Source organism: Zosterops lateralis, assembly GCF_965231275.1.
Source record: "Zosterops lateralis genome assembly, chromosome: 4".
Taxonomy (NCBI): domain Eukaryota; kingdom Metazoa; phylum Chordata; class Aves; order Passeriformes; family Zosteropidae; genus Zosterops; species Zosterops lateralis.
This window is the reverse complement of record NC_139765.1, coordinates 44,459,858-44,481,372: the sequence shown is the minus strand read 5'-3', so window position 1 is coordinate 44,481,372 and position 21,515 is coordinate 44,459,858. Positions and strand designations below refer to the sequence as shown.

General features: G+C 37.3%; 1 protein-coding gene across 3 annotated transcripts in view; it reads left to right on the top strand.

The window, feature by feature from the left end:
- TMEM117 (transmembrane protein 117) overlaps positions 1-21,515 on the top strand; it is a 181,516-nt gene that overhangs the window by 69,380 nt on the left and 90,621 nt on the right. For all 3 annotated transcript variants that reach the window (XM_083858729.1, XM_083858730.1, XM_083858731.1), the window contains exon 4: positions 6,688-6,787. In XM_083858729.1, the coding sequence (XP_083714855.1) occupies positions 6,688-6,787 (100 nt within the window). The remainder of the gene's footprint in view (positions 1-6,687; positions 6,788-21,515) is intronic.

The window sequence follows — 21,515 nt, the reverse complement described above, 5'->3', positions numbered from 1 at the left end:
TAGGCCTGTCACTGATTTACATTTTGCCACTCCTTTAGACTGTTGGCCATTTTAATATATGACATCACTATGCCATAGAAGAAAAAAATCTAAATTAGCATCCTGCTTTGAATTGCTGTCAAATCTGTTGATTGTGGAGACAGCCTAGGAAGATTAGCATAATTAGGCAAAAGTTAACCTATATGAATACCACCTGATCTCTAAAGAGAAATCCAGACTCTGTTGGACATCAAGTGCCTAACGCTTGGTTTATTGGAATAAGATCCACAAAAACCCCCACAGAAAACTCCTACAACCAGCAGTAGAAAAGGCTACATTAAGAACAAAGTTTACATTAAAAATATTACATTAAAAATCCTGTCCCAATTTGCTTAGGCACCTTAATTTGGACTGTAGTTGTGATCTAATCCAAACACATATACTGTGGCATGCATTCTAAAAGTGAAGGAAAGGGAATATTTTTCCTGTACGTGAAAGATGATATTTATACAAAATATGGAATATGCAGCTTCAGTTTGACCTCACCTAAGAGAGTCCTGATACACATATTTTTCGTCCTCTTGTGTCATCGTCTTTTCATACGGAGAATGACAGTGAGGTGCAATTCTATAACTTTGAAGGGCATTAAACCAGTGTCCCTTGGAATAGGGACTGGATCTTGTGTGTACCCTACCATTTAAGTTACATACCTCTTCTGCATTAACAGACAGAATTGAAATTGCTGCATTTTCCAATGGGCCTTGTCTTAAAGGCAGGCTTGCAAAGCTAGAAACTAAATGGCCTCTTGGGTTTTGGTTTCTCTCACCCGAGATTCCAGGCTGGTGGTTCGACTGGGTCTTTTTTGCCCTCTGTGACCTCTGAAGGCTTTAAATCTGCACAAGAATAATGTGGAGTCTCAAGGTCTTGTTTTTTCTTGGTTTCTCGCATTGTTTATTAATTCTTATCTTACAAGTTCTTTGTGTCTGGCAAAGGTGTTCACAGCAGCTCGGACACAATGTGATTCCCCCTGTGATGGGAGGTCACTCTGCTTTTATTCAGATAACTACGTGGTTATTATTTACCATTTCATACCAATGCTTAGTAACTATACTAGAAGGCTCATTTCTACTTTAAACCAATCCTGTCAAACTATTTTGTGCCCACTTCACTGCAGAAAATATATGCCAAGGGAGAAGGACTTCAGGGTACCACTCTAATTTCTCCATCTTGTCCCCCAGTCAGCTCTATTCTAAAAGCCCAAAACTACAAAACTTTCTACCTGGTGATAACTACACTACTGTCTGTTACACATTTGTGACTTATAATTCCTCTCTGTGTTGAAAGTTTTTCACATGGACCAAAATTAAAGCCTGTTTCTTCCTGGGCGCTGTGCCAGGCAAACCCTCCTGCACAGAAGCCAGACCCTGTTTCTCGGGTCCCAGGCCTCTCTACCGAGGTCTGTGACCTTTCAGGGCGCCCAGAGGGATGCCCTGGACTCCGACATGGCATGTTCCTGTGGACAGTGAGGAGCTCTAGTGTATCCCAGCAGCAGAACTTCTAATTGCTTGGGAGCTCTGCAAGCAAAGTCCCCAGAGAAGGTTACACAGCCCTCAGGCCTGTAGACTGATGAGCAGAGGTTTTCAGAATTACAGTTCTGCTGCGTATTTTCCAAAAAGCATAAATAAATAAGTTACCAACCAGTGATGCTTAGTTACGGTGATGCTCAGTCTGTCAGTCTCAGGTGTTCTGCACTGTGCCATGGATCCGCCTCGCTAGAGCCAAGCTGCTTTTTCTTCTCAGATTTTTGTGTCTTGGAGATTAGCCTGCTGATCCTCTTGTGGCTGTTACCTCTTTGATGTCTTGTCAAGCAAAATCCCTGGTTCAGTGCCTTTTAATTCTCTCTGTTCTGGTGTCATAGAAGTTTCATCTGTATGTCTAAAGCATGCACTGGAGATGGATAGGGACTGGATGAATAGCTGTTGTGCTCTCTATGCTGTTTGCTGGTAGCTGTGCATTATGCCATCCTCATTATGATGTGCCAGTTTATAAGACAGCAGGTCTTGATGTCTCTGGGCATCTTCCAGTTCCCTGTGGCTCTGACTTCAATTCCTAACATTAGAAGAATAGCTTTTCAGCGGAGTGAAGTGCTACCAAGTGAAGTGTCTCATTTGCCATTCTGTCATTTTAGAGTGACAAATACAGATCAAGAACTGTATCTGCAGTCTTTTATGTATGTTTTCAGTTATTCTGACACTTTCTGCCTCTTATAAATTGAGAGTAATGGAAGCTTGTGGTGCTACATCTAAACACATACTTCTTTACAGCCTGTGTGAACTCCTGTGCTTTCACTTGTTTGCCAATGTCAAGGCATTTCACTTCGTCAGATGCACCAAGAAAAATGAGTTCCACATAGATAATCAGCTATTTAGGGGCAAGGCCAAATAATAAAACCACCTTAGCAGAGTGCATGTCAGACTGCATAACATGTACAGACTTTTTGTTACTCAACATAAAAGATATCTAGGCCTCCTCTTCTTTTTAAAGAGCATTAAGTTATCACTCTCTGTGGGTGCAGTTCTTGTTGGCTCTGTACAGAACATGCACTGTGTGCTGTGCTCCAGCCTAGTGCCTTCAGTACTCTAGAGTGTATAAAGAACCAGCTGAAGCTTAGTTAAGATGCATCAAGGTTGCTAAAATTGCTTTAAAAGGCAACTAAAACCTCTCTGAAGTGTCTATGATCTCATTGCTGTCCCTGGACACCCAGGGTTTGGGTCAGATGTGTCTGGGTTGTCAGTTATGTCACAGGCCTCACAAGAGATACAGAGCTCTTTGGATTATCATCTGGAGATTAAGTTATGTCACATCACTGGGAATCACTTAGTCACATAGGTTTAACAATGCCTTTTAATATGTGAACGTGTTTTTTTTTTACTTGCTAGACATCAAGAACTAATGTAAGGCAAGTAAATCCTTGACCCAGCCTGACCAAGCTCCATAGAGAGTTTGACTTCCTGGTTTACACTTACATTTAAGTGTCTCTATTCAAGTTATAGCCCATTCTTAGATCCTGTGATGGTCAAGAAAACACAATCTCAGCACTGAGACATGAGTCTCAGTCATGATGTTTTTTCCAGTGCTTGGAACAGTGTTGATAGCACCACAGGGATTTGTGAATCTTTATCCAATGTAAAATTTAAAACCTTCCATTTGCTGTCAAACTGTTTGTCATTTTAGCAGCGTCACCCTTTGAAAAAATGCTCTGATACCTTCCTTTGAACAAAATCTCTGAGCTAGTGTGGTTTTTCTCCCTCTTTATCCATTCTGTGCACACTGCTGCTAACTCCAGAAACTTCAAATACACTGGGCTCATATGTCTTTTTACTAACTCATGGTTATTAACATACCTTTGCGTCAACATGGATGTAGACAGTTACTTGTGATTTTCTTTTAAAAAAAATCTGTTTTAGAACTGTGTTTGTCAAGTCTCCTTTGTATTTTGATTCCTCACTTTTGTTCTATTCTGTTAAAATATTACTCTTACTTCCTTAGACTTTGTCCTGCCAAGAGCAGTTTCCCTGAAGCTGTGGCTTCCAGACTTACTGTGAAAGGCTCCCAAATCCCAGTCACAAATTTGTCCTTTGTCTATAATATTCATAAGTATTGGCTCATCAGACGTTGATTATTTACACTTACCCTATATGTTTCAGAAGAGCTTTTTTACTCTGGGCTTTACCTGCTGTGCTTTATCACTCAGTGTTTCCTTAGATTGTGCTCCTCTTGCAATATGCTTGTGCCTTGCTGCAGAATTCACATATGGTGAAGCAAACAGAAGCCTTTTGACAAGCTATAGAAAATCTGGGCTGACCATGGCAGTTAACTGGAACACAGCAAACATTTGTCCTCCTGCAAGGTGCAGACATGGGTCCTAGTCAGGAAGAAGACTAAACAATTGAAGAAAACTACTCTCATCACTAGTTAAAGCTAGAAAAATGTGAGGATTTTCCACAACAGAATTAATTTTACTTTGGGTACTGTTATAATACATATCCAGATAGTATCATCGAGAAAGCATGTCTTATTTGAAAATGTCAAGTGTAAAACCTGAAAATGAAAACTGGTGGGTTAGGTTTCTTTTTTTAAAATTCATTTTTATCAGTCCCAAATCCCTATTCTAAAATAGTCAATTTCTCTTTGTGTTTTGAAAGAGAAATAGTTCTGCAGAGAGCATAAAAGACACAGGGGGTAATGATAACAGTTAATGAAATAGTAACATATTTCATTACTATTTCTAATAAGATGACAATGCTAAAAATATTCTTCCTGTTCGTAAAAAGTTGTAGCTGTATTTTAATCAGTAAATGCACTTAAAACATGCACAGATTATATTCCTAACATTTTCTTTATACTAATAGGCTATTTTGACACTAACTGAAGGTTTGTCAATTTGCATATTTAATTCAGGCATTAATTACTTGTAGACTGAAATGCACAATTTATAGGCTTCTTTGATGCTTTCATGTTTGAAATGACGAAAAGAGCTGTTGGGAAGATGAGATGCTTTCAAGGTCTTTCTGTGTATTTAAGTGTTGTATCCAGCTCATTCAACCTTATTATAAGACTTCTGATACTTTTAACATTCATAAAAACAAGTGATTGCACTGAGAATTTAAATTTCCATTAAAAAGAATTGCATATGTCTGGGTCGATCTCTCTTCTACTGCATAATACCCATATTCAGAGATCAATGACCTCTCAGCCTTTTGGTTAACCCTCCTTGTGTCCAGCAGCCTTCCCAGGGTGGCTGTGGCAGGCCTGCTATATATGCCAGGGCTGTAGGAATTGCTCAAGTGGCCTGTTTTCTGGGGATGTTATGCAAGTGTTTTCTTATTGTACACCCGTAATCCTCTATAAAGCATATGAGAATGTGCAGTGCATATAAGAAAAGGTGAGAACCCTGGTGTTTTGTGTGTGTTTCCCACTGATGGAGAAGACTAAGATATGCTTTCCATTTGAGGGCTGTTCCTTACAAATGACACTTATTGCTGTGCCTTCTGTGTGAAGAAGACACCTTCTAAAGGACTGCAAACTTGAGTATTTTCTGCCCTCTCAGATGCTACAAGAATGCCATGCCCAAGATGCAGGAAAAAAGGAATTCCAAATATTTTCTAATTCTAAAGCATCTACGAGAATATATCTGGGAGGGGTGTGCTTGCCTGTTTTCAGTCTTCCTTTGTTTCTACTGTTGCCCTCTCTTGGAGGCAACATTGAAACAGGGAGATTTTAGGCTGACCCTGTTCTTGGGTTCTTACATCCTTATTTACAACACGGTGAATTTAGGATATTTTTGATGATCTTTTAACTACATGGGATGTTATTAAAAATAGTTTGGATTTCTTTTTCACCAGAAAATCAGAGCCAGCATTTATGTGCTGTTCAACAGGAAAAATAAACAGATGGCATTTTTGTTAGTGACATACCAACTGAAAGGTCATAATACGTATAATGAAAAGGGCTGTTACAGCAGGACATTTTTCATGTGTCATGAAACTATTCACTGACTATAATATGTCTGCTTTACAACATATTAAATTGTCTCTAAGAAATTATACCATACTATGCATGGATTTGTGCTAGCAAGACCTTCTATCTTGATAAGATATTTAGATTTTAACAGAACTGGCTCAGAGAGTGGAATCAGTTTGCACTGGTCCAGTTGCAGAGATATGGTCTATGTAGCTCCTAGACACTGCAATATTTGGTGTGTAATAATGGTAAGATTTGAATAATGGATGGCACAATGTTTAAGGACTGTATCACTTAGGTGCATGCCTAAATAGGCATAACATTATATAAAAAAAACATTTACAAGTGTCTTGAAATGAAAGATATAATTTATAAAGTTGAAATACAATTGCCATTCAGATTCATTATCATTATTATTAGCTCTTGAGGAGAGCCACCTCTTGCTGACCACTATAAAAGTCTTTTAGAAAAGGACATTAATATATTAAAATGTGTGTTTTTTCAGACAGGTTTTAATCCAGAACATGTAACTTTAACTTCTTATTTGTCCTTATAGCATCTTGGTGAACTTGAAGTCCAATTACCAAGTGAAGTTGTGAATCCTATCTGTTGCATTATTTAAGCAGAATGGAAATGCTTCTTTTGGATTTAAGTAAAATATATCTATGAAAATAAATGGTATAAATCTAGAAACAGTGACATCTCACTGGAATTTTGTAAAAAATGTGTTAAAAAATGTGGTTGTATAACTGATAGAGTGAAAAGTCAAGCAGCTCAATTATCTTCTTAAAGATACCTTAAAGATTTTTATTTTTCATGAAGATTTCACAAAGTCACCGATTTGAAGAATGTTGTAATTTTATTTGTATAAAGAAAAAAAGATAAAAAGCATTAAATATTTTCAACTTCCAGAAGCTTTACATAATCCTAAAGTCTTTGCCAACTGTTATTTTAGCACCTTCAAAAGAGACATGGACTTCAAAATCAGATTCACATTGCAGTTCTAATTGAAATCGACCCATATGGGCTCAGTTCTATGTCAAGGCTCAGATCTAGCAGAAAAATTATTATGAAAGCAATGGGAAATCTTTCAAAGATAATCATGATTTTTGTCACTAATGCAAGTTCTTTGTAACTACATTGAGCAAATGCACATATCTTATGTTTGTGTTCTTGTTTCCACAGTGCATACATTATAACAGACTTCATGGGCATCAGGAATGAAAATTTTATGAAAGTAGCTGCAGTTGGGACTTGGATGGGAGATTTTGTCACAGCATGGATGGTAAGAAACATAATTACATTTTAAAAGGAAAGGAATGTGTTTGCTTCTTTCAAGGGAAAGAGGAGAGGAGAAGAGAGAAAACTCAAATTTCTCTGAGTCAAGTGTTTAAACCCAGAACAGTAAAAAGTTAACAAATGCATAATGGCAGGTATTCACTTGACAGTCCAGAGAAGTTTCAGTTAAAATGTATCAGAGTGATTTTTTTTTTCCTGTGAGTGGGAGTTTTGCTACTGACTTCTGTATGGTGGCCCTTCTTTGCTATGAAGTAGTATCACAACTCGCTATCCTGTGAAACAGTGAGTAACAGCTAAAGATAGCTAAGTCTAATGGAAAGAATTGGAAAGAGAAGAATAATTAAACTGAAAGATGTGATAGAGAACAATGGAGTGAGAGAAGGAAAGCAAGCCAGTTACATGCCAGGATATGAAGGTAGTCTGATGTGAACTGATTAATTTTGTATCTAATTTAGGACTTAGAAAAATAAAATTTTCACTTGGAATATACTTGTTACAAAAACTATCTTCTAAAATATGTGCAAGCCAAAGATCAGCTTAGTGAAAGAGAACCAGAAAATGACAGCTAATTTTTGGGAACAAAATAAAGCATCTGCACATTTTAATTGTTCAGAAAAAGTATTTCTTAAACACAAAGTGATAAAACATAAATTTAATTATTTTTTAAGATTAGGTTTTTAAGATTAGTGTACATAAGATTTTTAGCAATTGTATTTTAGCAATGTCTTCTACCCTCCATACTTGGAACATACTGTACAACAGACAGAAGGGGGGAAAAAAGGCATCAAGGATTTTTTCAGAATGTTTTTCAGTATGTGTCTGAGGTTTGTCCAAGACAAACTGTACTCTGTGAAATGGTGGCCATGAAAAGCAAGTACAGAGAAAATAACTTGTATATGCTTTACAGTAAGGACATCACAGAATTAGTGCCTTGACTAATATTGACAATTAATGTGGACTTCTTCTGAATTGGTGAGAAAGTTCATGGGTACTTCTGAATACCTTTAGCTTGATTTTTCTCATGCGATTCCACATCTTTATTCCACTATCAAAGAGATGATGCATAAGCTAAGCTGAATTGAGAGAGATCATGTACATCGTACATATGCAACTTAGGGCTCCAGTACTACATTAGGTAAAAGTGGGTTTTTTTCAGTCCCTCTTTTCTCGTTTCCTTAAAAAAAAACACCAACTGTTATATGCAGCACTGTATAAAACATGAAAATGGTTGATTCAAAAGGCATGAGAATCCTGATCATTTCCTGGGCACTCAAAGCCATCTCAGCTCTCTTCAGCAGTGGAGTTACAATTGGACAATTGAATTGTGCCACAGCAGATTCCGGTGGCAGATGGGGTTATCACTGAACAATGGGAGGGAGGAGACTGGGAGAAACTGCAGAAATGGTGTGATTAGAGGGGACTTTTTGTTTAAATTAGTCTGGTTCTATTAGCTTTCAGGAAGAGTAGAGAACATTGGATTGGAGAGTCAATGTGTTTTAGGACACACTTCGATTGCATGAGGAGGATTAAGAGATGTAGTGATTCATGTCTGGGTCTTCAGAGTGAAAGAGAATAGTGATACTGCCTCTGCAACACAAATCTCTAGGCAAAGTATATCAACCAGGCAATGGAAATGACAGTACTCAAGGGCAGCTAAGCCTGGGAACATCAGAAAAAATTACAATTTCAGGTCTCTACCTGTTTTAGTAAAAGGGGACGTGTATGCTGGTGCATGAGCATGTATGTTGGTGCAAATCACCTCCTATGGCACCCAACTTAAGCTATCTATCTTATTCTATATGAACAGAAATTGCTGTGGGTTTTATATTTGAATTTGCTTTGCCTTCTACTTATAAAGCCCAGCATGGAATTGATGTCAAAGTGATTTGAGTCTTCTGTGATATTATATTTTGTAAAATTTTCCTATCCTGTTTCAGAACAAAAAAGAAAAAACAAACCTGTAAAGGAACCTTTGCACATCTTCCCATTCACAGCAGCCTTTGTATTTTCTAATGTTTGAGAAGTCTTTTTAAAGAAACTGTCCATCCATAGACTCCAAGGCAGAAGAAAAAAATGAAAGATGTAGCCTTCACTTCACTCTGTTTGAATGATAAATTAGGATCTTATTTCCTATTTAATTGAAATAAGATTTAATTTGGGAATAAGCAGAAATAAAATAGATGGGATTCCATTTTAAAAATGGGTAATCAATAAACAATACTATTATCCCAGGACAGTGAGGAGTGGCTTATTAAATCAGGAAAGTGATCAAAATGGGAAAATATATTTTGGATCACTGTCTGTTTTGGATTGAAAAGGCAGAAGTAAGATTTCCTCACTTCCTAGCTTACTGACCAGTTTGGTGACACGATCTGACACAATTTCTAATAAAATCAGCAATATTATTTCCATTGTGTATAATGAGAACGGGGCCATGCTATGGGTGCATGGAACCTTCTTCTTTGTAGCTCTGGACAGGAGTGTCTACTATTAATAAACACCTTTGCTGAAATCTGTAGTAAGTGTTAGATATTCTGAAATCTGTGAAGAAGGAAATGAGTTCAGCACACTGACTGTCTCTCTGCACTTTTCCCTCTTTGAAGCCATGGAAGTATATCTTGCAGTCTTGTACCTGCTTTGACATGCCCTCCTGCTCCCATAAAATGTGTCTTGTCCTTACGGAAAATGCTTTTGAAGCAGACATCACTGATTTTTGCACAGTAGGACACCTTGTAAGAAAGGCTGGATTCCACCCAGACAAGCTTATAAACTAGCAATTATGGCTGCCTTCTGGAAGAGTGCAAGCAAGCTGAGGAAGGAGCTGATTCGAGGGCAGAATCATTAATGATTAGAGTGGCCTCTCTGTGAAGACAACCTGCTGCAGCTGTGTTTTTGTGAGGGTCACAGTCCTCAGTATGTAGGGAAAGGCATGCTCAGAGGATAGCTACAGGAATGGGTGGCACTGAAGAGTGACACAGAGAGCAGAGCAGTGTTGGCTTTCAGACTGTCAAAACTGGTCTTGCCTTTTGGTGATGCCTTTTTGGACTTGACAAAGATTGGCCCTGAGATGTGGGCTATTCTCGTACCACATGGAGAGCTTTGCTTACCAACTGCCATTGCCATTTGCATTTAAGACATACTGCTGTCTACAAACCCTACAAACGTGTGTAAGAGTCTAAACAGTAGAAGTTTAGAAGTTTGTTGTACCTTACACATTGTTGCTAGGATTATCAGAAGCTGAAGCAGTTGTCTTCAGCCAGTGTCTGGTACTGATCTCTATGAATAAACCAGGCTGATCCTCCTGACAAGGGATTCTAGTCCTACTTACCTTCTTTCTGAATGGTAATTTAGTTGGGATTCTCTTTTCCCATGTTATTTGCTAGAGAGAACTGGGAACATTTGAGAGATCACTGAGCAGCAGAGACTCTGCCCGCTCCTGTTATCAGAAACAATGATAAACTCTAGGGATGGTTTAGTATATCATTTATCAAACTAGTGTTTACTGCATACATACCAGCATATTCTTTTTAAAGAGAGAAGCCAGGAATTTTCTCATCAGTGTGCTTTAGCACAGTTCTTGACACAAGGAGTGTGAATTGAATCATTGTAGCAATTGTCTGTTCTTTTTGACACCTTTGCTTGATTTCAGTTTGACTTCTCCCTTGTGTGGGACAGTGAAGATGTCTGGACTATTTCTATTTCATCATCTTAGCAGATGAATAATTAGGAAGTTAGGAAGTAGTACTTCCAGCACAGTCTGGATGGCAGAGTGAGAGATCCCTGTTGCCCTGCTGATCCAGTACTGACCAAGACACATTGTATCCACTTGGATGGATGGATGGATGGATATGGAGGTAGAGACCTTTTGCCTAAGACTTCTTGTCTGGATGTAGTATTGGGATTTCGAAAGGTTAGTACTGAGTAGTGAATCTACACCTCCCTTTCCTCATTAGTGGAACTGGATGATAACTCCCCTATGCAGAAGTTGCCTGGGCTTCTGTGAAGTCTTTTAGGGAAGAGTCTCTTCATTAGGTGAGATTCTGAAATACAACTTTTGGTGGAATGCTCCTCCCCATGATAAAGATTGTCTGATCTTATGCAAGAATGATTTTCTGTTCTCTGAGATTTTCAGCATTAGCTGTAAAAGCTCCAGTTTAGCAGCCTTATAATTCCAGGGTAAAACCTCACACCATTTTGTGTTCTGGTTTTGCTGGTTGTGAGAGAAATAGATTTTGTCTGTGGTGGGTTTTTTTTTTGTTTGTTTGTTTGTTTGTTTGTTTTTTTTCATTCACATTCCTCTGTTAAACATTTTTTTCTCCATCCTCTGGTGAAGAAACTTTCTGTATTTTCCCATTTTATATGATTAACATGTCTTACCTGGGCAGTCCCAGTGTAAGACAAGGGGGTCTGTGGCTGATGTATAAAGAATACTCTAAAGGGCTGAAACCTTCTTTGGGATTCTTAATGCTATTAACATCAACACTTGACAGGTTTAAGATAATGGTTACTGCCATGCAAGGACACAGTAAATCTGTAGAGTCCTAAACCAGATTTTTTTTTTTTTCTGTCACATACACCATATTAGATCTCAGGATACATTTGTAAAAAAGCTCAGTTCTTCCACCATCCAGACTAGTATCCTACCTCCAACTGTGACTATAAGCAGAAGCCAACCAGGAGAGTAAGAACAAGCCAATAGTATGTGGTAGGCCCTCTAATGCTCCCTTGAAATGCCTACAATTTTGTGTATATAATGACTCTTGATCTTAGAGTTGTTTTGCTCTTTTTGCACCACTTTGCATTCGACTACGAAGAATTTCATCTGCCATTTTATTGCCTAGGGACTTTCTTCCATAAGCACCTTTCCTAATTCTTCACATCCAGCAAGCCATCATCCTTTTCAGTGTGAATAAGTTAATATCATTATAAAGCTTTCTCCTCTCACTGCTCATCCATTTTCCCAGGTTGCTTAGGAATATGACGAATAACTGCATCCCCTGCAAAAATCCCTGTGGAACTCTGCTAATGACCTCCCTCCATTGCTAGAGCTTCTGGCTAACCTACTTACCTTCTGTTCCCTGTCTTTTAATCAGTTATTTATCAACATAAAAACCTTCCCTAAAGCTCTGAGTGTTGAGTTTCCATAGAAGCCTGTGACGAGGAATTTTTCAAAAGCCTATTAGAAAATTCAGCTTTGCCTATTTCAAACACATCTCCTTTATCCATGAGTTTTGTGACCTCATTCAGTAATTCTGTTCTGAAATATCTCCATTCCTGTTGTTTACAGACCCAGCCACTTAGCACTCCTTCTGTGGTCTCTGATATTCCCTCTGCCATTAAAGACATATTCTAACAATGTTGGCTGGTCCTGAAAATGCTTTTGCAGGAAAGACAAAGTCACAGCTCAGGTGCTGTGAATTTGTAAAAGAGTATGGAGCCATCTTCATCTGCCTTATCAGTGAAAGGCAATGAGCTTATTTTCTCATGTTCATCTTTCCTCATCATTACTTTTCTCTGTCCTTTTCCCTCAAAATGTCTTTGTCTTATGGCCTTATTATTTTTCAGGTGAAAAAAAATTAAGCTGTGAGTATTTTGTTTTGTATGTTCTTGCATATAGCAGAATGTTCAGCAGAGCCTGAACACAGCTGTTGTTGTTATCTCAAAGACAGAAATGTCCCTGCTTGTAGTGAGACCTATATTCTGAGTGTGGGCCTGAATTCCATGTTTCAGAGAACATCAACCATAGATACATAACATCTCTTTCCTGAAATCTTATGTAGTCTATGCATTTCTTTGGCTGAACAGTGTCGCTGTAGGACATGAAAGAAAGACTCCAAATATTTCAGAAGGCAAAGAGCATAGAAAAAGAAGGCTTTATTTTCTAATTCTTAATACTTTTTATAAGGTGTTCTGATACAGACTTAACATGATGGTGAATAGGAACGACACTTCACTAATCCCATTGGTTATCTAGAGAAACAGTAAAACACCACCTGGAGAAAGATTGTTTTGAGAAAGGATAGTTGTTTGCTAAGATTGTTTTGAAAAGAAACTTTATTGAGAAATTTTTCTTTAAGAAAAAGTTAGCAGCTGCTAGCAGGCTAAAATCTCTCAGGCCCATAGAACAGGGTAGCACTTGACAAGTTTTCAATATTTTCATAATTAGATGGAATTTTTGAGTCATAATTTTGAACACAGAGACGTGTGTCTGCTAACATAATTGTTTGAATCTGACCCCCTCTTGGTAGTCTTGCTGAGAAACACCTTTTTTTCATTCCCTGCTGTACAGACAGTGGATGCAATCTAATTGCGGTAGTTTAGGACAGAAGTACTCAACTGCCCCAAATATATTCTCACATGGTAGTTCATTTTGACTTTATAAATGCTGTTCTGATGTTTCTTTTTAAAATACAGGCATAATGATCTAATACACTGTACAGTGTAGGATGAAGTAACAAAGCCCATGCATTACATGTTAATAAACCCATCACTTGATCATGTTAGTGTCTGGTAGATAACTGGTACCTGTAGAATACACTTTGTGTACTTTCTTCTTTATTAATTTTTTGATAAGAATAGATGTCTACTTATTGCCATTAAAATATTTTTAATGGTTGCAATCTCTTAGAAAGAGTTTTAAAAGTATTTGGAGATATTTGCATTTGACTGTTGCCTCTGTGATCATGACAAACAACAATTATTTGTAGAGTAGGAGAGCAAGCTATTCAATGATTTCGAAGTGCTTTCCTTGGGTCCATTAAGAGAGAATATTATTCTCATCATCTTTTGCTGAAATGTAACTATCTATGTAAACATCCAAGAGTAATGAAGAGTTCATTAGCACTCTGAGGAAACTATAATTATTTACCTCTTCATTTTATTTAATCTCAAAATGTGTATGAGTTGCTAGGGCATGTTCACACAAAGTGAGCAACATTGATGCTGGAAATACTATCATATTGCTGAAAATAGCAGACACACTAAATCATTGCAGTGAAAATACATAGAAAATGAAATAATAATGTGTCTATAAATGAAGTTTAGTTTAGTAAAGGAAAGGGCACCAGTATACAATTTATGTTGAAATAAAACCTAACTACATCATTAAGAACAATGAAGTTTCCAGGATTTTGTGTTTAACTTTTAGATTAAAATAATAGCCAAAAATGTTCACTCTTGAATTTACATGGTTCTTGGAAAGTAATTCTTCTATCCAGGAAATTCTGTTTAGCAAAGAATAGGGTATAGGTTTATTTGCAAGCAGTGGAGAATCTATTTTGATGCACATTAAAAGGTAGTTTGGAGAGTCCGGAGTCTTGTATGACTGGCACCTTCTTTAACTCATTCCTCTGTCAAGGATTGGGCATGACAATTTAGATTATGATCAGTGTCAATCTTCTTGATTGTTTCTATTCCACTGGCATATCAAATGACAAAATAAAAATGTAATTGAATTTGCAGCAGCATCTGAAGCGCCGTACAGCAAACAACTCTGCTGTTCTTGAGTAGTGGAAATGAAATTGAATGAAGAAACATGAACTGGAAGGAGCAAAATGAATGACACCTGTTCCTAAACTCACTTGCCAGGGTTGCACAGAAATGTGACTAATAACATTATCAGTGGCAATATGTTTCTTTCTGTTCAGAGAGGCATACAAAAGCCAGTTGCCCTTTTTGTTCACCTGCGTATATTGTTTTGGTTTTCATTCCTTTTCTTAAGGACTGGTCCAGTTGCAGAAACATTCTGTAGCTAGTGGTTCTATTTCCAGGTGATAACCACAAGTAAATTCATCAGCAAAATGGCAGTTCAAATATATCCAGTCATATGAGACCTGCTAATTTTGTTTTTTCCACTTTCTGGGGCATGAATGTGCTCATATCCTGCTCTGCTTCATGACTGCCACTTAGTTATATAAGGAGTATGCCTGGTGTCATTTGAGTTCATCCAATCATCCCATCAAGTCAGATTGCACTATTATTTATTCATTGATTGATGGTGTTGCCATCTGTTCATATGCTCTAGATTATAATTATCTGCCTTTTCATGCTTGATCTTTTTTTGTATTCCCTTGTTACTTTGTCATTTCAGTTCTGACCAGGCATGGCCGGAGGTGTTACTTCATCCCTGTCTGTTTCCCAGCCAGTGAGTTCCTTCAACTTGTTACAGCAGTTGCCTTTGTTGGTAGCCATTTCCTGGGCTCTAAAACATATGCTTAGTATGTCTAACAGTAAAGGCCTCAGGATTTTTTTTGAACAAGGCCACAGCCAGCTCTACCTCACAGCTCAAGAGTAAGAAATGCAAACCCAAATGTAGGACCCCAAAATATCTCCAAGTGTTTCTCCAAAGCAGCTACTGACATCTTCCAAGGACAAGTAAACATAGTAGGAGTTCTTTCAAATAGGTGTGACATTTCCCCAACTATTTTTTATTATTATTTCAATGCTTATGAACTCACACACCTCTTTTTGTGACCTTGTACACATTTTTCTTGTAGTCTGAATCCCATCTAAAAACACAGGAAGGGTCATAGCAAATATCAATAAGAGAAATTCCGTTCTCCAAATATCGTAGAAGTCAAAAGACAAGCTGTAAGGAGAGGACATATCTTCCTGCAAGTCAAATCTTGTTTGACTGATTTGCATTGTAGCTTCAAGCAGCCATACAGCTATAAACAAGACTGGAGGGTCTCTATTTTCTCTTCCGTGTTGTCATACTCTCCTTTGCTCTTTTTCATGTGGAATGGTATTTGCTCCTTGATGATATTTATGCAGATCTTGATATATCCTGGTTACATGTATTTAGAAACTGAAGTCAGAGTAGCATATAAATTAAAGTAACTATGCAGCAATTCTGCATTCTGACATGATGTACTCCTTAGAAATGGTGTGAATGAGTGGGTGTCAGAAGTGCTGGAGAAATGGGACTCTAGAAATAACATGTTCTTACTGAAGATCTTTGAGTACAGATGGCAAATGTGTAAACTGTTGGAGTCTCTAAGATGGACACTTCTTCTCTGGAACAGTATGGTTCTGGATGAGATTGCAGCACAAACCTTTTTCACTGACTGGGGGAAGAAAACAGTTTTCTTTCTGAAACTGAAATTGAAACAATTGCCTCAGCTAAGATGTGCAATAAGGAGCTCTATGATAAAATGGGGAGAATACGTTTCATAATACATTTAAACGTATTATGAAAAGAGTATTGGACTGACCATGCGCATTCAGCTGGATCTTTACTGGATTAAATATATAGTGAAGACCTTCTGAACCCACGGGGAGAGATTAGCAGCAGATGGCAGTGGTACACAGCAATACATTTCTTTAATTCTGAATTCCTTCAGGATCTGTGGGATGAACTATTAGACACTGTTGAAGGGTAAAAAAATAAAAGGATGTTTCATTGTGAGAAAACGTATCACAGCAATGTTGCCTAAAATAATGTTGAGAATGTTGTACATAATCCATTCTTCTGTACAAGGAAGAGCAAGGTTAAAACTGGTAAATTAAGGAAGACACTATTGCTGGCCTTAAATTGCATAATTTTGATGGGTGGGTGTTCCGCTGAGAAACTTTCTCTCTGTTTTGTAGAGAAAATGTATTTAGAATATGTCCAGAAAGTAATGGCCTAAACACTCGTTACCAGAATATTACTAATTTTGTGTTGCATTATGCCTAAAATTTAAAGATTATTCTCAAAACAGCTACAATACCTTAAAAACTGTATTCCATGTTATCATAGGTCAACTCAACCCACAATATATCAGCAGAGCAATTAAGCAAGTGCTTGGGTAAATACAGCACAGGGTTAATTTTCCTGTGTAGTACTGCATAATATATGAATTGTAATATGGTGTGAGAAGTCTTCTCTTAACAACCCTCCTGTGAACACTGAATTGAATTGATCAAGGAATCCTGAATTGTAAGTGAAATCACTAACTCTGTCATGCATGTATGGAGAAATCTTAGAAACTGTCAAACTTAGGTTTATGATACTCTAGCCAGAAAGTATTTTCTTTTATATCCATACTTGTGATTGTGCTCAAGAAAGAATGAAAATTCCTTATGTTCAGACCCAGTTTTGACAGAAAAAAATCAGATAGGTTGCATTCCAAAAACTCTTTGCTGTCAAAACCAAAGTCCAATTTGGGTGCAATTATGCTGTTTCTATCAGACTTAAAATATACAATTGCTTCTTAAAAACTGAGATATTAAAAAAGTTTCCATGGATTTGAATTAAAATTCATTATAAAACTTCATTTTATAGAAAGCACTCATAAGATGAGTCTAATCTCTTCTTGGTCTCTTTTTATTGTTATTTTACATTACTTGAAGTGGGAACTTGAAGTACTTTTTTAATGGATAAAGAGATTGTCGAGTTTCACTTAAACTTTTCTAAGTACTTTTAAAACCTCCATTAAAAAGCTATTTTTGCAAATTCTTACTGTACTATGCTTCTCCAAATCACAAAAGAAATCACTGCCTCCTACACTGGCAGTAATAATGAAGGTTTTGCATTTTGCAGACACTAGGGATTGATCTTTATAGGAACTCATGGAGATACGTATGCTAATGTGCCCCTGTTTTACAATAGAGAGCTGAAACAAAGGAAAAGGGACAAGAAAAAAGGGAATTGATGATGGAGCTGAGACAAGACCCTGCTCTCAGTTTTTTAGTCATCTCATCCCTGCTCTCCTCAAATCTTTAAAGGAAATTATTTTCTCTATCCCCATTCATGACAGCATTTTAAAAGGCATCTGCATCTGCAAAGATGCTGAATAATTTCTTCTTTGGAAAATTGCAATGAAATGTATGCGCACTGGAGATACTTCCAAGTGAAGAATGCCCTGGACTGTGTTTCCCTTTCCTCTGGCTTTAGCTCTGTGTGAACCCAGACAACATTTTTTTTCTATGATGGTTTGTTCTGGGCTCATTTCTGACCTGTCTTCTCTTCTGCTTTTTATTTCTTTTGTAACTTGTATATAGCTTGTATAACTGCACCAGAGGGGTGAAGTTCATACTAATGTGTGGTTGTGGAAAATCAAGGCATGTATTCCCTTTCTTTTAACTTGGACAGATTCTTTGCTTAAATTTTTTTGGCTCATCACATGACTATACAAAATTAGCTTTACCACCCAACACCCCAATTTTATTGTAAAGAAACAAGCTAAGTAAAGTTATTAGACAATATGATCTACTTCATAATGGGCAGAGTCCTGACAGGAGCCTTATCAGAACAAGGACAAATGATGTAGGCATGATTAGACTGATGTCACTCACAAAGGTCCAGCACTAGTGCAAGGAACAGCTCAAGTTACAGCACTTAGTGCTCTATTAGGCAGGACCATAATTTTCAGACTGCAGACACATTTTGCATGGACTTCTTTTTATATTTCATAGACCTCCAAAATATCCATGGCAGACGAGGAACAGGTTTTATACCTGTATGGCTTTACACTGTGCTTTACTTAGGTCAACACTTGACCTAGAGAATGAAGGTAGGATTTGTGTGACCATGTAGTGTTTTGGTCTCAAAATTGGTAAGATTTACATTTGGACAGCTACAGATTTTGATATTTTACTCTAAGCTCATTTTTCTGGGTTGTCTTAGTAGTCAATGAAGAGAAAAAGGCCTGCACTGGTAATAAAAGGAATTATAGGGTGACTCAGATTTATATATTTACATGCAAGGTATTAAGTTTTTGCGACCCAGGACACTTTTATAGGGGGTATGGATATGCCAGAAGTTGTCCCACAATCCAGCAGAGTTAAAACATGTAATGGTTTACTGTTAAACATACCTTGGGAATTAAAGAAGGTAAAGGAATACTTCCAGAGTGTCAAGGCTTTCCTGATGAAACATTAAAAGAACTTCCCATGAAGTCAGATGTTCATGCAGCAATGAATAAATTACACCATAACACAAATAAACCAGCAAGAATCCACATGCAACAGCAGTAGGAAATCAAGGATTGTATGGACAGTAATGAAAACAAGTATGTCAGGGCATCCTCCAGAACTTTAAATTTTGCCTTGAAGTTAGGAGAATTGCTAAGAAGAAATGTTGTTTAAGTTATCTAAATTTCAAGACTCATTTCAAAGGATATCGGGCATTTATAGATAAAATCATTTGTGCATATGTGTGTTCCTGAAAGACAGCCTTTTTTGTGTTCTGTTACTGATACAAAACAGCCTTAATCTTTCTCAGGCAATTGAAGGCAAACATATGACTAAGCTGATCTGTGGCCACAGAAAGCTTTGGTTCATTGATTTCCCCTGACTTTCCTGTCCTGTGGTGATTTCCATGTAAATTCTCATTGGTGTGACCAAGGGCAGACTGGTCATGTTTGTTCATGCTTTGCTAACCTACTATTTTTATTGATTTAACCTATTGACAAGATTATCTTATGTTAGTTGGTAGATCCAATGCAGTTTGACTATTCCTCTGTGAGGTCATATCTCTGGCTTCATGTCTGGCCAACTCTACACCTTCTTTCTCCTTTGGAAATGTATAGATATTCAGAGCTGAAAATAAGGTGTAGTGAGACCTCTAAGCCATTCTAGCACTACATAGTGCTGCCCTGTTGGGTTATTGAAGACTGTTTAGCACTCACTGGAATAAACCCTTGTATTACAAAAATGAAATCGGAATTACTAACAATTATTACAAACATCCAGTTATTTGACAAGAAGAGATAATAAGGAGGATACTGAGAATTCAGCTGTAATGTGGGGTTTGTATTAAAAGCTCAGAAATCTAACCACTGAATGATGCTGTCTCTAACTGTTGCCTCAGAAATCAACTTTTTCCTCTTAAATTTCTTTTTTTCTAACTCATTCCTTGTCATTAACTTCAAACTGTAGATGCTTAAAAAAGACTGTCTTTATCTATTCTTATTTCTGTGTGTCAGTATTCTGGGATATTCTGAGTGATTCCCAAATATCTTTTTATTTCTGGTTCTGCCTGTTTCTCTTCCTACTGTTAACCTATTCGTGCACCACACTATGTCTTAAACTACTCATATTTCCTTCCGTCTTTGTAATTTGTTCGTTCTGAATCTTTTGCCCAGTATTTCTACACTGAATAGCCTCTCAATACACATTACACTTGAGTTCTTTCACATGGAATTAAAATTCTGACCACTTAATTAATAATTACTTAATCAATCTATTAATATATCGTAGTTCTGTCTACTGTGTTTCATTTTTGACACCTCTGTGATGTATGAAAGGTACTGTCTTTCACTGGCTGTTTGTGTGAGGTTTTTGCAAACTACAATGCTAAGGCTATGCTGCAATTACAAACATTAGTGCTGATTGAATTTTTTAGCATTAACACAATTTCTTCACTCTCCTCTTGTATCATGGGCAATGGAGTAAGTCCTGCACACCCCCCGTGCTTGCTGTTTTCTTGTTGCAATTATGTAGTCTGTTTTGATGCCCAGAGGGGATGGAGTACAGCTTACAGCTCCCACTGGCACCAAGGATCGTCCTTGCTGTGAAGTCCTGATGCATATTTTCTGATATCTACATGCTCCTCTTCAGCCAAGGAGAGACCTCTCTGTCAAATGGGTCAATATTATGTAGAAGGTTGAATCCTTTTTACTGGAGTTTTAGTCAGTGCCCACCAGATTATACAAAAGAAATTGAAATTAGGAGATTCATAGGAATACAGCAAGGGCATGACCACAGCAATCCACTAGCCATTTCTAACAGCTATACTTGTATAACACTGTTAAAGGAAGTTGCAGGAGACAGCATAGGCAGAATTAACCCTAGCTGTAACTTTTATCTGTACAGAGTTGCATGAGGTGGGTCTTGGTGAATGTGGTCCTTTCACTGTGGTTAAACTACATCTTTACACCTGCTCTTAGTAATGAGGCACAGATGCTGGTGACATACATTCACTGCAACATGGTAATGTAGGGAAGTCTTGTCAGGGAAAACTCAGATTGGCATTACAAATTTTGATTCATTAAATAAAATTAATTGCTAAAAACATAATACATTTCAGAATAAGGTGTACAATTGCCAAAAATGATCAGTTCATTTTTGGAAGAGGAGTAGATTGAATAGCTTGTATTTAAATAAAAATAAATTCTAAAATTTTGTTGGAGCATAAAAAAATGTACTCCCCTGCATTAACTTGTGGACAGTTCATTAATGAACATTACCAGTCAGCAAAACATGTCAACAATACTGAAGCACTCTGTGCAATTCAAGCACTATAGCTTGTGAACTCTGTAAAAAGTGTCCTAACTATCAGCATTAGTACTGATAAAGTCAGAAAAAACATTTTATTACTGATCTTAGAGTCAAAGTATTTTTATAAGAAAAGTCTCATTCCACATGCATATTTATAATAATTTAACTGCACCATTATCGAAACTAGTTTGACAATGTGAGAATGATCATCCCACAACCCTTACAGCAGTATTTATGTAAAAAGTGGTGTAGAGATCAAGCCCACTAACTAGTAAATTTGGAGGGGCCCTTTAAAGTCTTAAGAGAGCTCCCACTCCTTCTGTGTAGCACTTGTAGCTGCTTCTCCAGTTTCAGTTCACTTATAAACATTGAATCCAGCCCCCAGCATCACTGCATGGGGTCACTTGAGGGAAAAATTGAATTATTCATTGTTTGTAAAATTTTTTGAACTTCAAACGTTGGAGTTACAGTCTATGCTGTATAATATACTGAATGACTTCAGAGAGCAGTGT